This window comes from Protopterus annectens, chromosome 8.part0 (assembly GCF_019279795.1).
Source record: "Protopterus annectens isolate FY-2018-M chromosome 8.part0, PAN1.0, whole genome shotgun sequence".
Taxonomy (NCBI): Eukaryota; Metazoa; Chordata; order Ceratodontiformes; family Protopteridae; genus Protopterus; species Protopterus annectens.
In genome coordinates this window covers 88762815-88778114 of record NC_056741.1, presented here as the reverse complement: position 1 = coordinate 88778114, position 15300 = coordinate 88762815, and the positions used below count along the sequence as shown (strand labels likewise).

Here is a 15300-nt window from a genome sequence, read left to right as displayed (position 1 = left end):
GCCTGGGACACCATCCGGTCCCATTGATGCTGTGTTTTTGGCTTTGGAGAGGGCTGTTTTAACCTGAGTGTCTGTGATTTCAGGGGCACTACATTCTTCTGGTATGGTTATGGGCCCTTTTGGGGGTGAGAGGGGGGTGAAGTTTGCACTGAACCTGTCTGCCAGGATGTTGGCGATATTGGTTGGTTCAGTGTATTTTGTGCCATTCTGCATTAACTTCGAGCAGATCTGAGAATTGCCACTTAGATTCTTGACATAGCTAAAGAATGCCTTCTGGTTATCTTTGGAGTTCTTGGCAATTTTTCTTTTGAAGCTAGCCTTGGATGATTTTATGAGGGATCATAGTTTCTTGCTGATACTAATCAGGGATGTCTTCCCTTCTTGGGATTTTACTCTTTTCTGTACCAGTTTCCTCCTTCTATTGTATAGCTTGTTTATGGCACAGGACTAGCAGACTGGTTTCCTTTTCTTGGAGGAGTGAGTCTTGATTTTCCTTGGGATAGCATGATCCATGCATTCTTGTAGGTGCCCGTAGAGTGTGTTAGTAAAGGATTTTTCAGCTTGGACACCATTATCCTTTAGCATGGGGGCTTTGAAACTTTCCACCCATGGTCTTAAGTAATGTGAGGTTTTCTTTTGAAAAGGTTTTCACGGTGCTTTCTTTGACCAGGGATGGGGGTGGAATGTGGATATCCAGAGTGATTAGTTTATGATCAGATTTAACCAGCAAGGGGTTGACCTCCAGTGTGGAACACCGGTCACCCATGTTGGTGATGACCAGGTCCAATATCTTGTCACCTCTGGTAGGAGTGTTGACCAGTTGATCCAGGGCATTTGAGTTTATAAATTCTAGGAAATTTTGGGCAAGGGAGTTAGTACTTAAGTAGTTCTCCCAGTTAATGTTTGGGTAATTGAAATCACCCAATATCAGGGTGTTTGGTAGGACTTTTATGTTTCCCAGTGTTTCCAGAAATGCAGAATTGGGGTCCTGGGACATGGTGGGTGATCTGTAGCAAGTTACAATTTGAACTGAAGTTTTGCCCATTGTTAGTTGCATGTGGATGATCTCTGAAGCATCATGCTGTGCCACTAACCAGGAGGTGTGGGTATCCTTGATGAATATGGATACGCCCCCACCTTTTGTATTTCAGTCTGGGTTTTGTGGCCAAAATGTATGCTATGAGTTGTAGCCTGATAGTGCTGGGGTGCTCTCTGGAGCCTTAAACCAGGTTTCTGTTACAGCACATATAGCAATTTTCTCCATACTGAGGAGTGCCTCGAGTGCATGCATTTTGAGGTTTAGACTACTGGCATTGAGTAGCATTACCCTCAGTTTTTTTGTTTCTTGTGTTATTTACGGTGGTGGGTATGTCTTTTGGGCCTTGCCTAAAAAAGGCACTGTGTGGGTGGCAGTAGCCTTGGCCAGTATTCAAAAGCCTAAGGGTGACAGGTGCAAGCCATCTCTAGTGAAGCAGCGTGGCTTGTTGAGCATGTCATACCAGGCTGACAGACACTGGATCCCCTTTGAATGACACCAGAAGTTTAGCCAATTGTTGAAATTGATAATTTTTTCTTTATACCATGGTATCATTCTTGGTAAGGGCAGGATGCTACTCCGGGTCATGGTCATACTGGCCTGGGCTACATGATCAGAGAGCTCCTCCATGTCTCTTTTCATATAGTCCAGGGAGATACGGCTTAGGTCATTCACACCAACATGGACAATGACAGAGTCGTATTTGTACTTGTTCTGGAGTGACCTGAGTTCTTGTGTTATGTGGTGGATCCTGGCACCCAACAGGCAGCTACAGTAACTGTCTCCTTGTTCAGCCTAGTGAGTGGGATGTCAGTGTGCCTGACTATAGAGTCACCTATTACTAGTGTGTTGGGTATGTTATTTTGCCTTAAGGGCTGTGATTGCATGCACACTGGTTTTGTGAAGTATGTGTTTCATGGTTTGTGTTGGGGGGTGGAGGTTGCTTAGATGTCTGCTTTGGAGGTCTCTGTTGCTGTTGCAAATTTTTTATTTAGAGCCTCTGAGTATGTTTTTGTGTATTTATGTGTGTTTTTTGCTGGTGCTGGTTTCATAGGTCTATGTGAGACTGGTGGTGTGATGCAAGTAATTCCCTTCTCCTCTTGACTGCCTGGTCCAGTCTTGGGCTGAGAGAGCTTGGCCTCTAGTTTCGCTGTATAATTGCATCTCTTGCATGTATTAGTGCTTGGTGGTAGGAGGAGAGGGTTGTCTGTGTACATGAGGCAGTTGTAACATTGACTCAAAATGCCCAGATTCACCAGTTGGACCAGAAAGTGCACCTGAAACTGCCTTTTGGACATGCCTGGATAGGTACAGTGAACTGTTTTACTGATTGCCTGGTAAGGTAGAATAGAGAGCCTTGTCCTTCTCTACAGTATGGGGTGGTATAGTGCTAAGGTTTATTAGTGCTTGCTATGAGGTTTGAGCAAGTGTCAGGCTGAGAAGTGAATGGTTTGAGTGTTTAAGTTAAAAGTTTGTCTAGTTCCAAGGGAAAAATTGAAGAGTACACTTTGTGGAGCCGGGAATAGTTATACCCTATCTAACCAGCGCTGCCCAGCATGGAAAACTATGCAAATGCGGGTTTTATTGCAGGGAAATGAAAGACATAAAAATTAGCCCAAAATGGCCAATAAACTATTAATTTCTGGGCTGAAACCATTCCTCCAGGGACAGATAGGCTGCTCAAAACTCCCCTCTCTCACAGGTGAACAGAGAAACTTCCTTCTATCCAAGTAAGGTATGGGCAAACACAGAAACTTGTAACACAGCCCTGAATTCAGCACTAACCTGAAAACTGGACTATACAAGCTTAGGCAGGAAAACAAGTTTTTTTTTTGTTTTTTTCAGAAAATAAAGCAGATACAATTAAAAAAACACTTTAAATGCACAGAAATGGCTATCACAATTGAGTATGTAGCCTACAACAGTTAAACAGGTAATTTAAACACAAATGTAACTTTGATAAAGTGCAGGCAGTAATATAAGTACAATATGTAGCTGAAACAAGCTTTTTAAATCACAGCGACTCTAAAAAATTGGCATTTTAGGCGGAATTAGCTAAAGGCATCAAGAAAATGCAGAAAAATGATAATCACTCTCTGCTGCTGTAGAACTCTGCAGGGCAACAGGCAGGAGCTTCCTGAGCTGTATACAAGTGCAAAAACCTTGCAAATGCAGGTTTTATAGCAGGGAAATGAAAGAGAAAGAAATTAGCCTAAAATGACCAATAAACTATTAATTTCTGGGCTGAAACCATTCCTCCAGGGACAGATAGGCTGCTCAAAGCTCCCCTCTCTCACAGGTGAACAGAGAAACTTCCTTCTATCTAAGTAAGGTATGGGAAAACACAGAAACTTGTAACACAGCCCTGAATTCAGCACTAACCTGAAAACTGGACTATACTAGCTTAGAAAGATGGGAAAACAAGTATATTGTTTTGTTTTTTTCAGAAAATAGTGCAGAAAAAAATGCAAAATATATTTCTGATAGAAAATAAGGGAGGGGTGCAGGCACAGAAGTACTCAGTAGAGTAGTAGCGTAGCTACAGTACATGTGGAGACAAGGGCAATGAAAGAACATATCTGGTGAAATCAAAACATTTGGACTAATAACTGGGCTGAGGGAGTTTACAGATGATCATAGTCAGTTGGGTACCTCAATGTAATTTTTTAGAAAAAAAAACAAGGTAAATCATTCAATTCCTTGTAGGACTTTTTGCTTATCACCTAACGGGAGTATCTGCAGCGAGAAAAAAAACAGCTCTGCCTGTGCTTAAACAAGAGTGATGGAGCTTCTTTCAGGGTCTCGCAAGGTCAGCTGTATTCCCAAATTAATGGAAGCTTTCCATGTTTTGGAACACTCAAATCACGTGAAGGGGGTACTTTTAATCTAGTACCACTAATCTTAGTCAATATATTGTTAGTAGAAAAGTTCAAAGCATGTATGAGTGACACAAATGCAAACTGAGTATAAACAATTACATTTATCATGTAGATTCCTATAGAGTCTGTTGATTAATAAACTCACCCAAATCAACATAAACTCTGTGGATTCTGTCAGATAACTAACTGGTTTGCAGATACTGTTCTGGGTATTTTCCCTCATCAGTAAAACTTCATAAGCAGTATTCCACAGGGCTGTGTTATTAGCCCCTTCCATTTTAGGGTCTACTTTCATTTATTTATCATTTGTTGACTGGGAAAGTCCAACTAGGTTCCACAGAGCCTGTTTTCAGCGGAGGCCCGGGGAGAAATGCTCCAGATGCATGTCTTTGGAATGGTCTACTTGTCTGAAATAAAGATTGAAGCCAAAGAACTGGTTAACTAAATTTACCAGTGACTGTAAATTGGTGTAGTTGTCAAATCCCCTTCTGACGTTCAGATTTTCCAGCAAGGCTTGTATCAGAACAAAGCTTGGTGTGTTAATGCCAAAAATTGCAGATCCTCCTGCAAATACAGCACACCCAACTGCTTACCTTAAAACATATAAATGCTCAAAATGAATGCAGTCCTCATAAATCTAGGTACCTATTTTCGGTAATAAAGTTTCTTTCAATCACCTTGTTTCAGTTTTTGTTAGAAACTCATTATGTCTTGTATAACTTGCTCTTCATGGAATTCCTCTTGTACAAAGGAGACCTAGTTTTAGTAATCATTTGAATGTCGGAACCTACTAGAGTGAGTCCCTAAACAGGGAGACTAAATAGCAAAAAAGTGGACCTACATATATTAAGTCCAGGATGGCTATTTCCCAGAATATTCACTTTTCTCTGTGGTATGATAGTCTTGCAGTTGGTATATATAAATTTGGGGACTGTGGGGGGTTTCCCCCAGTAAAAAAGAAGTTTAAAGGAGAAGAGAGATTTCCAAGATTCTCTTCTCTGTGATTTTCAGACTTTTTTTCAGTATGTCAGCACTCAGCACTTTGCATGCATACATTTCAATAGGGAGCTCATAGCTTCACTTTATTAATTCCATATATGACAATTAATTGAATAAAATTCCACTCTCAGCATGTATTCCTCTAAACAAGTAGGCCAACCTGAAAGACCTCAGAGACTCCTGACCAAGAAAATTAAAAACAAAGTAACCTAATTTGTCCCCCAAATTAAAAATTCTCCCTTGATATGTTCTGTTTTATATATGCTCCTGTGAGATCTCTTTGTTTTTTTTGTGCTGTCAAAGACCTTGTACTTTTTCATCTGTTTCTCCTCCATAGCACCATTAGTACAATTAATACTTGCATTAAAGACCTAAAATTTCACTGTCACATTAATAATAAACCCCAGTGTGGCAGGTCCTTAAACCGATGCATTTCCTGATTTTGGAATATACTTCCATTACACATCACTGAAATTCCTTAACAACCTTCAAAATCAAACTTGATGAATGGATTGAAAACCATGGCTTTACACCTGGAATATATGGGAACAATCTGCTTGCCAGGGAACCCTAACAATTTCACAATACTTTTGGGTGATATGACTATACGTCTTGTGGGTCAGTTTGTCTGCAAGCTTAGTATGACCCTATGAAGAGTCAATATCTCCGGGGATAAGTGCATTGACTTTTTCCAGGTGATATCTTACTGCTGTTCCAAGAAGTGGTTATCAGCAGGTTTGTTCTAAAACACATTGCTGTGATGTTATAATTGGTCCTTTAGGCAGTTATTTGTACTTAGCTTAAGAAGATTAATGTAAAACCATGGCTTTGTACATAGCATAGTGACAAGATGTCCAGTGAAGTGGTGTAAGCCTGATGATAGACTTCAGTCTGCTCATCTGGGTCAGAAGCACTGCAGTCGTGCAGATGAGCAAGCAAGACATGAATCAGCATTTTCTTTTTTTTTTTTTTTTTTCAATAATAATTCTTTATTTTCTTTTTTTTTCTAAGTGTTAATACAATACTACAACCTATTTACAATATATACATGAATGCTTCCAACAGTTACATAGAGTCATTATACATAACTATACACTTCTAAATAGATATTACAGAAAAAAAAGCATTTTCAAGTTGTTGAGATGAGGCTCTTATATAACACAACACTCACTTCTGAGGGTTAATCTCAGCCTAGAACAATCATAAATCTAATAGTAGAGTGGTCTCAGCAAGTGACTTCCAAACTGCTATTTATAACCCCAAGATAGAAGACTAAGCCAAGAGTTTGCTCGGTTTTATTGATGCCTTCCAGGGTTAACTATAAGGAAGATAATTACTCCAAAGAGAAAAGGAAATTAGAGACATTTTGAAGGTAACATTCATACACTGTATGGTAGATGGTAAAATGCACCCACAGATTCCTCCTGCAGGAACTGTGGACTCAATTAATTTAAGATTTTCATATTTATCTTTTTCGACTTGATTGTTAAATTGTTAAATGGTAGGCAGTCCCAGATCTTCAACCAACCCCCCTCCACCAGAACCATAATTACACCAAGAACACAAGGATAGACTGAAATTATTTTTCAACCGGGTGTCTATGAAGAATGTCATGTCCATGCAACTCAGTAGGTTGGAAAAAATACCCACCATGTAATAGACAGGCCTGACATGGAAGGGCAGCACCTGTGGCAATGGCATAGGTAAGCATGTTTTACCTATCTGTCAGTGATTCTATAAGGGATCTGTAGATACATTACACAAAACATGAGAATACCTTTGTCTCCATGGCTCAGTGGGAATTGGAGTTCAGCTAGTAGCTCTGGCACTGGAGTGAAGTTGTGTGTCCCATTCATCTCTTGTGGAAATGTACACACTCAGAGAGGCATATCGACTAGGTGCAATTTCACCAGTGAAGACTGGGAAAAGCAAAGCTCATGCTTTCTAGTGAAGCAGGGCTATTTGGGGGATACATCCCTTGCAGAACTGAGAGGGCACCCTCTCCAGTCAACTCATTGCATGACTTCACTTAGAACTTGTCAAGTGCATGCTGATGGTTAGGACAAGCAATCAAAAGAAAATCTTAAATATCGTTAATGACTGCTGGAATGATGGCTTCTCCTGGCTGACTGTCACCCTGGTGATGGGGAATGAATGAATTAATTTGTCAGGAGCCAACTGATGATCAGAAGGAAGCAGGGGGAAAAGGAAAAAAAGATAAGGATACACCAGCCAGTATGATGCATGATCTGCTCCATTATGACCAGTTAAGGTAAAATATCATTGACAATAATCTGGATGAGTCAAAATCACTGAAACTGTCACAGAAATCTCAAATAAAGTATTTTTGGCAAGGGTGCAAGCCGTCCTGACCTTCTGCATTTGGGTTCCTCTTCCCCCAATTACTTTGCTATTTATATATTTAAAGCTATGGTCATATTACACTGGAGAGATGAAAAAAATACTGGCAATTGTGAAAATGGCTTATATAACTGCAATCTCATATTAGAGCTGACGTATATAAAGATATTCTATGAATTAAGCTTGTGACAATTTATACCTGGGATACAGTGACTTCTAGGAGTTACTGTTCATGAAAGAGCTGACATTCCAGCTTCATCCTGTGTCATATTTGAAAAGGTCTTGTATGGGCCACTCTCTAAACCATGGAATTCTCCAGCAAAGGCAGAAATATCACCCTATCTACTTGTAGTATATGGCTAGTGGGTCTGTACAAACTAGAAATGGTTAAAGGAAAATGAATGGTACCACCCCATCTACAGTAAATTATCAACTAAAGTAAATAATGATAATATGAAAAATAACTAAAAGCTATAGAGAGGTAATCAAAAGTAAACTGAAAATAATGAATGACAGCACAAAATGATAGAATAGTCAGAGAAAATTCCAATGCCAGTAGATTGTAAATGAAATAAAACAAGTCAAAGCAACTGAGGTAGAGAAGTTGAAAGTTCATAAAATAAATTTACTGAGAGTGCCATCCTTTGTAGATAGCTCTACCAATTCTGGATTTTCTGTTTTGTATGCAAAAAAGCACAATAAACAAATAGCTTGGAAAACATTTTAAGGAACAGATAATGGAGGGTACACTTTCTTACTTTTTCTACCATTTTAGTACCTGGGTAATCTCTCTGTAATTATCAGGTTTAATTTTACTAGAGAGATATGGGAATACAATTTAAATAATTTGCCTAGAGTCACACAGTTTATGCCTAGGGGTTGATGAAATTTACAGCCAGGTCTAGAGGTGTGCAGTCCAATCCCTTAATTACTATGCTATACTACTCAATTAACTATAATACACCATGATTACTAATGAGATTCTGGTCATAGCCACATTGTTACACATCTGAAATATGAATGTCGAGAAATTCCCAACTGAAAGGAAGACATCCAAGTAGAAAATATATAATAACTAATCTCTGATCAGACAGAAGTTATCATAACACTTTGTAGCACATAGAGATTTAGTTGGTTTGATGTACTAATAGAAAGAAAAAGGTAAAAAAGTAGGGACGTAACATGTTTCACGGCTTTGAGAACAGTAAAAAAAACTTAGTGATGCCATAGAAACAGTGACCAAAAGCTAAACGTTAATGGTGTTAAAACCTTTTAGACACTTCACTTTGTCACGCTGCTTTTTTGGATTGGTGTATAATATGTTTTTCAGCTTTTAAAGCTGTTAACATTTTTTTAGATACTGTTCTTTGTCAGCTATCGTTTGCACTCTTGCAGTAGACTACAGCTTGGCAGGGTTAGAAGCCTCTTAGCAGAGCTTTGTTAACCACCTTTTTTACATTAGATAGTTGATTAACAAAGTTGTTATTTTTCATGAATTAAGAGAGCAGTTGAAGTGCACATCTACTACATGCTGTTTGATTAAAATGATCAATAATGGAAATTAGTTTTTTAAAATGACCAGCAATGTTTATATTAAAATCAATTGATTTGGTTTTAGTAGACAAACCAGTAATGAGTTCCTGCAGAAACACGAGTATAACAACCCACTGCACATAAGGGAATTATCACCATGATGGATAGCTGGTACAGACTTGTACTAATGCCCAACATTCAGGACTAATGCCAGTCGAATTAAGACATTAAGCCACCTCTGTTTATTCTGTTTAAAGGTCTGTATCAATTATTTTGCTGTGTTTGCCACCTTAAGAGTATAGTATAGCTTAAGATATCTGAGTTACATGTTGTAGCAACTATACAGGTAGTGAGTAATTTGAGTTCCTATTTGTAAGAGTGGGTCTGATTTTCATCTTAACTTATTGCCAGTGCAGGGGGTGGGGGGGTGGGTGGCAAGCCACACCCTCCTCCCACACCTTACAAATAGAATTAGTAGAAAATATGGTCTGTCAATATAGCTAATTATAATGTGGGCCCAGAAGCATAAGCTTTTCATTGTAGAAGTCATTCAGTTGCCATGATTACTAGATATTGTAAAAATATACATATTTTTATTTAAAAGGCAGTGTGTCATATTCCATTCTTGACCTAACTTTTCTGACTGTAACATAAAGCATAGGTTACATTCATAGAGTTGCACTATTAGCCTACAGACTTGATTTTAGCAATTAGACTTCCATCAAAAATCTGGTTTGATTAAATAAATCCTTGAAATTGTTTTCAGAGAACTTGCCCATTTCTTACTGTGTCAGTCACTATTTGTTTAAAAGTCTGAATATGATAGCAAGTTTATTAACAATGTTTAATTTTAATCGGTTGTGGTAAGATGAACAATACGGTAAAATGAAAATGAATGACCTGCACATTTAATTTATAGTATCTTCATCGCACTCATTGCTTTATTATTTTGGAAGAAAACACTGCACCGTACCTCATTATGAGGAATGTTTTTTAGTTCTTAGTTTTAAAAAGTCTTCTTGACAATTCTACACTGAAAGGGTCTGTGACACAGTCAGTGATATGTTTTTAAGTGATATCCATGGCAAATAATACTAGATGATATTATTTCATCAAAAATATTCTTATAAGTTTAAAGCAACACATTTAACCATCCTGTGAGCGTCTTAGTTGAAGTTGTTAATAAGCTGTTATTAAATGTTTCACATTTTGCCCATTTGTTCCCCGTTATGAGAAGTTGTGTTCTAAATGATGGAGATGGAAAGTTGAGAGCCATTCATTTCACAGCATTATTATTACTTTTCATTGTCTTGACAGATTTTTTTAAAGAACTCTTCAGTCATAAACAATAAACCTTTCTGGATTGGATTTACTGATCAGAAAGAAGAAGGAAAGTGGTGCTGGGTAGATGACCCAGCATGCAATACACCTAATGTAACGTGAGTATACTGAAGTGGAAGTAACGTTTTATTATTGTTTTGTATGGTCTGCTGCAGGAAAGAAAGGTAAACAGATTTAGACACATTCTCTAACTTTTTATCATTTCCTGTATGCGTTGCATTAGTACTTTCTGACACCCTATTATTAAAAGAAGAATGAAACAAACATTTTCTGTACTCAGTCAAGTTTTTTGTACATCATTTATAATATCTTTCACTGCTATAAAAGCAGACAATTTGGCAAATTCCACAAGAAGGTTTACATGAAGATTTTAACATGCAAAATGGCTTTCCCTGATTACATAGGGCAGTTATATTTTATTAGAGGATTTGTGCTATTGAATCATACTGGATATAGATGTAAAAACTCCTATGTAAAACCTAGAATGCTTTCACAGACATAGAACTGTACCTCAAAGAAATCAACTCATACTACATCCTAACAAGACAAAACTAATGATATTCTCTAATAATAGATCCACAAAACTCACCACCCCACGTCATATCCTCTTCTCAAACAGCACTAAAATCGAACCAGTAGATAGTATAAAGTTACTAGGTGTCATAATAAAACAAACTTCAGAAAAAACATCCAACTTAAAAAGAAAACAAAAATGGCAATGGACTGTAAGAATCACCCGACCTGTTTATTGTTAGCGCTTTCTTTCAAAACAGTAAATGAACTTCTTCAGACAACACATACTCAAGATCAGATGCTATATATGCAACAATCAATGAAGTTAATTAAACCATGTATACCAAATTTTCAATTAGTGGCATAAAAAACATCATTTAAATACTAGATAAATTCTTAGAATTTATATATATCTTTCTAAAAAAATCATTTGTGAACAACAATTGATTCTGCTTCGTAAAAATAATAATGCTATTATTAAAAACAATATATAAAGTATTTTGAAAAAGAATAAAAAATAAAAAGCATTAATTATTTTACTATAATTGAGGCCTACCCGTCTTTACCTTTCCAAAGCTTTGAATTTTAAAATACACTTGATAGTACAATATTCATTAAGTTCTGGTGGAATGTGGGCATAAGTTTTAATCTGCCAAATTAATTCACATTCCTCTAGTTTCAATTCCCAGGGTCCACCTCTAATGTTCCTACCTATTTGATTTATTACTATAAACTGGAACTTGTGTAAGGGATTCTCTAAGATGTGTTTTGCCAGTGCATTTGTATTGTTTTTTATACTTCTGTGATACTGATGCTCATAAATCCTTTGTTTGAGCATCCTTTTGTTTTTTCCTATATAATAACTTTGGCACTGTTGGCATAGAGCTGCATATACAACCCTTTCTGACTCACAATTACCAGGGCTCCTGAAGTGATCCCAGGGTAGAACTTATGATTACTCCATCCACTCATCAAGATTTCTCTCTCGAAGAGGGTCAGAGAGGAGCTCTGGCCGAATATGGATTGGGATTCTATTCCAGAGTGAGGGAGTCATCGACAGAAATCTATTCCTCCAGTATGTCCTATTTATTGTTGTGCATAGGTTCAAGTCTCTAGAATGAGTGGGTCTCTGAGGACTGCTTTTTAGTGAAGTATGTCCATTAGTTCAGGGTTCATTACGGCCCCATAGGTCAGGCATAGGTCACTCCTGGAGGAGACTTGTGTTTAATTGAGAAGAGCTTGCTTTTTAGTCAAGGGCCATAGGTGGGTTCTGTTTAAGGCCCTTAATCCTCTGTGGTGAGGTACTCTGTGGTCTTTCTAGTTGTTGCAGGTGTCTAGTGAGGCACATCCCCAAAATGGGGCATTGTAATTTCATTAAGGGCCTACGAGGAGGAGTAAAGGGGCACAATCACCTGCTTGATCTGATGAGAAACCCTAGATCAGGTGTGCTACATAGCAGGATTTCCTGACCATGTTGGCTATGTGGTTCCCTGGAAGGAGACATGCTTTCTACTTATACCCAGGCCCTAATTACTTCTTCACTTGTGGATTCCCATCTATGTGGTAGTTTGTAAGTACTTGTTTTTCCCTAAATGGGATTATTTGCATTTTTTGGCATTTAGTTTGAGGTCATGACTCTTTGACACCAGGTGTTTATCTCTGAGAGACCCCTTTGCAGGATGTCTAAAGTCAGCTGGAGTCAATTATTTATGTGCCTAAATTTTGTTGCAGTCACTGCAAACTCTGTTAGTCACAGTCCCTCCGCATTTGCCTGTACTTCTGAGAAATATACTGAACAGGAGGGGGTCCTGGCAGGACTGACCCATGTGAGAGTTCACTCAGACTGGTTTAGAGTCAGACATGGCGCCTGCTACCTTACCATGTGGGTTCTGGTCTGAGAGCCATTTGGCAACCCATCTCATGACATGGGGTTGATATTTAAGCTGGTGAGTTTGTCTATGATTCCTATGGATGGTGTCGAACGCCTTAGTGAGTGTCTTATATAAAGTGTGTGGACCACCTTCCCTATCTATGGCTTTGCAAGACTGTTTCAAAGAAGTTGACCTGTTCAGGAGGCAGATCTGCTCAACAAAGTTGAACTGTGGGATCCAGTGTTCGGAGGTTCCATGTCCCCGTTAATGAGCTCCATGCCAATGCATTCCATGGCTTTGCAGCATTAAGCCAGTCAAGCTTATAGGGTGATAGTTCTCAGGACAGTTGTGGCGCTCACCTTTGCGGAGTGGTACGACTGTTGCTGTACGCCATTCTTTGGGTACATAGCCTGTGTAGAGAGGCTTATTTGAAGTTAGTGTTTTGAGAGATGTAAAGGAAGCCCATTTTGAAGCTCGTAAGACACAACCTAGGATGTCATCTGTCCTATTGGATGCTGTGTTTTTTGCCTTTGCAAAGGCTGTTCTTACTTGTGTGTCTGAGATAATTCGAGCCGCCACATTCTTCTGAGATGGGTGCTAGCCCTTTGGTGGAGGGGAAGTTTGCACCGAACTTGTCAGCCAGGATGTTAGCAATGCCGGTTGGTTCAGTGTATTTGGCGTCATTATGCACTCAGCTCAGAACATATCTGAGAGTTTGCCCCTAGACTTGACATAGTTAAAGAAGGCCTTGTGGTTATCCTTAGAGTCATTGGCTATTTTTTCCGGTTATCTTGGATGACGAATGAGGGAGCGCAGTTTTACTGATGTTAATCAGAGATGCCTCTTCATTTTTGGGATTTTGTTCTATCTTAAAGATTTTCCTCCTTTTGTTGTAAGTTTATTTATGGCCAGGGTCCACTCAGACCGCTTCCTCTTTGAGGAGTTGGTCTTGGTTTTACTTGGGATGGCTTGGTCCATGTATTCTTGAAGGTGTCCATAGAATGTGCTCAGAAGCGATTCTGCCGATGGGTCATCATTTTCTCCATTTGATTGGGGTCTTTGAAACTTTCCCACCTCTGTCTTGAGGAGGAAGTTGCTTCTTTAGAGAAGTTTTACCTGATTTCCTTGGACTGTTGGGAGGGTTGGGATGTGGAGTCCAGTGTGATTAGCTTCCAGATCCGATCTTACCAATGACGAAGTTTACCGGTGTGATATAGGTTCCCATGTTATGATGACCAGGTCCAGTATGTTGTCACCTTCAGGAGTGGTAGTTGTTCTAGTGGGCGTTTGAGTTTATAAATCCTGGGCGAAGCATTGGGCTAGGGCGTCGAGCTTCCGAGTAGTTTCCTGTGTCATCGTTTGGATAGTTGAAGTCACCCAGCAGCATGGTGTTGCAGAATCTTCATACTTTCTAATGTTCTCAGAATGTTATGTGAGGGTCCTGAGACAAGGTGGGAGATCTGTAGCAAGCTATAAATTGAAATAGTCAATTTACCCACTGTCAATTGCACTTGGATGGTCTCATCTCGCTGCACAGTTACTAGCCTGGAGGTGTGGGTTTTGATGTGAATATCGGCACACTCCTTTTTGTGTTCTGGTCCTTACTTTGGGACCCAAAGATATGGTGGTGAAGTTATAGCCTGGTAGTGCTGGGGTTCTCGAGCCTTGAACCAGGTTTTCTGTCACTGCACATACGCCTACCTCTTCCAGTATACTAAGGGAGAGCCTCGAGTGCGCATTTTGAGGTTTGACTTCATGCTGAGCAGCATTATCTCATGGTTTATTATTGTTGTTTATAGAGGCGGGTTTGTCTTTGAGCTCTTGCCTAAAAAAGGCAGTATTGGGGGCTCTTGTTCCTCCTGCCGGCTGATGGTGTGTTAGAGACCTACATGGTTAAGTGCAGTCTGACACTTAGAAATCTTCCTGTTCAACTTGTGATTCAGTACAAGTCCCCTCATTAACATGGCCCCACTGCCTTAAGCCCTAGTTACTGCACTGTTCCCGAGCCTTCCTCCTCAGCAACCATCATTCCCCTGTTTATGTTTACTTTCTGCACGCCATTGTTCACAATGACAAGATGGTGAAAGTAGTTCTTACCACGTCCCACCCCACCTTACATTTTCCCCCTCCCACCATCGCACTACTTGCCCTCAATGGCCAAGTTCGGCCAACATAACATAAACTTTGCTTTTTTTTTTTTTTATTTTTTGAATATGCGCTTTTGTATGCCAATGGCCATATATTTGCCATTGACATGCATAACCAAATAATAAAGCTTGAGCTCTGATATGCTAGATTGCAGAAATGTATTTGGTTAGGAACCTAATATATTTCGCAAGCCACACTGTTCAGCATGAATGCTTGCTTTGTTGATCATTGACCAACACATTTGCATGTTTTCTCATCAGCAATGAGTTCATTAGCATCCCACACAGCTTGCAGTTGAACAGTGTAGGGCCGTTCATGCATGTGAAAATGGTGCATGTATGAGGATCGCAAGCAGCTATTCATTAAGGAGCGTTACACTGTTCCTGCATGGAAAATAAACATTCTTGAACTGGGGCTTGTTTTTTGTCTGAATACTTAAACCAATGTGTCTTATACTCATTCCACAAACATTCTACTAATATACCTTTTTTCTTGTTCCATCATCCATCAAAATTATAGATATAAAAAGTTAGGGAAATTATCACCAAAACCAATTAATCCATCCTCTCTTTCTGTTAACATATATCATCCCACTGAGTTCAGTTTTGACCCTATTATA

General features: G+C 39.1%; 1 protein-coding gene across 1 annotated transcript in view; it reads left to right on the top strand.

The window, feature by feature from the left end:
* Positions 1-10232, top strand: part of LOC122808663 (CD209 antigen-like protein E) — a gene marked incomplete at its 3' end in the record, with an annotated part of 466626 nt that extends 456394 nt beyond the window's left edge. The window contains 1 exon segment of the mRNA XM_044079639.1: positions 10126-10232. Coding sequence (XP_043935574.1) covers positions 10126-10232 — 107 coding nt within the window.
* Positions 10233-15300: the final 5068 nt, after the last annotated feature.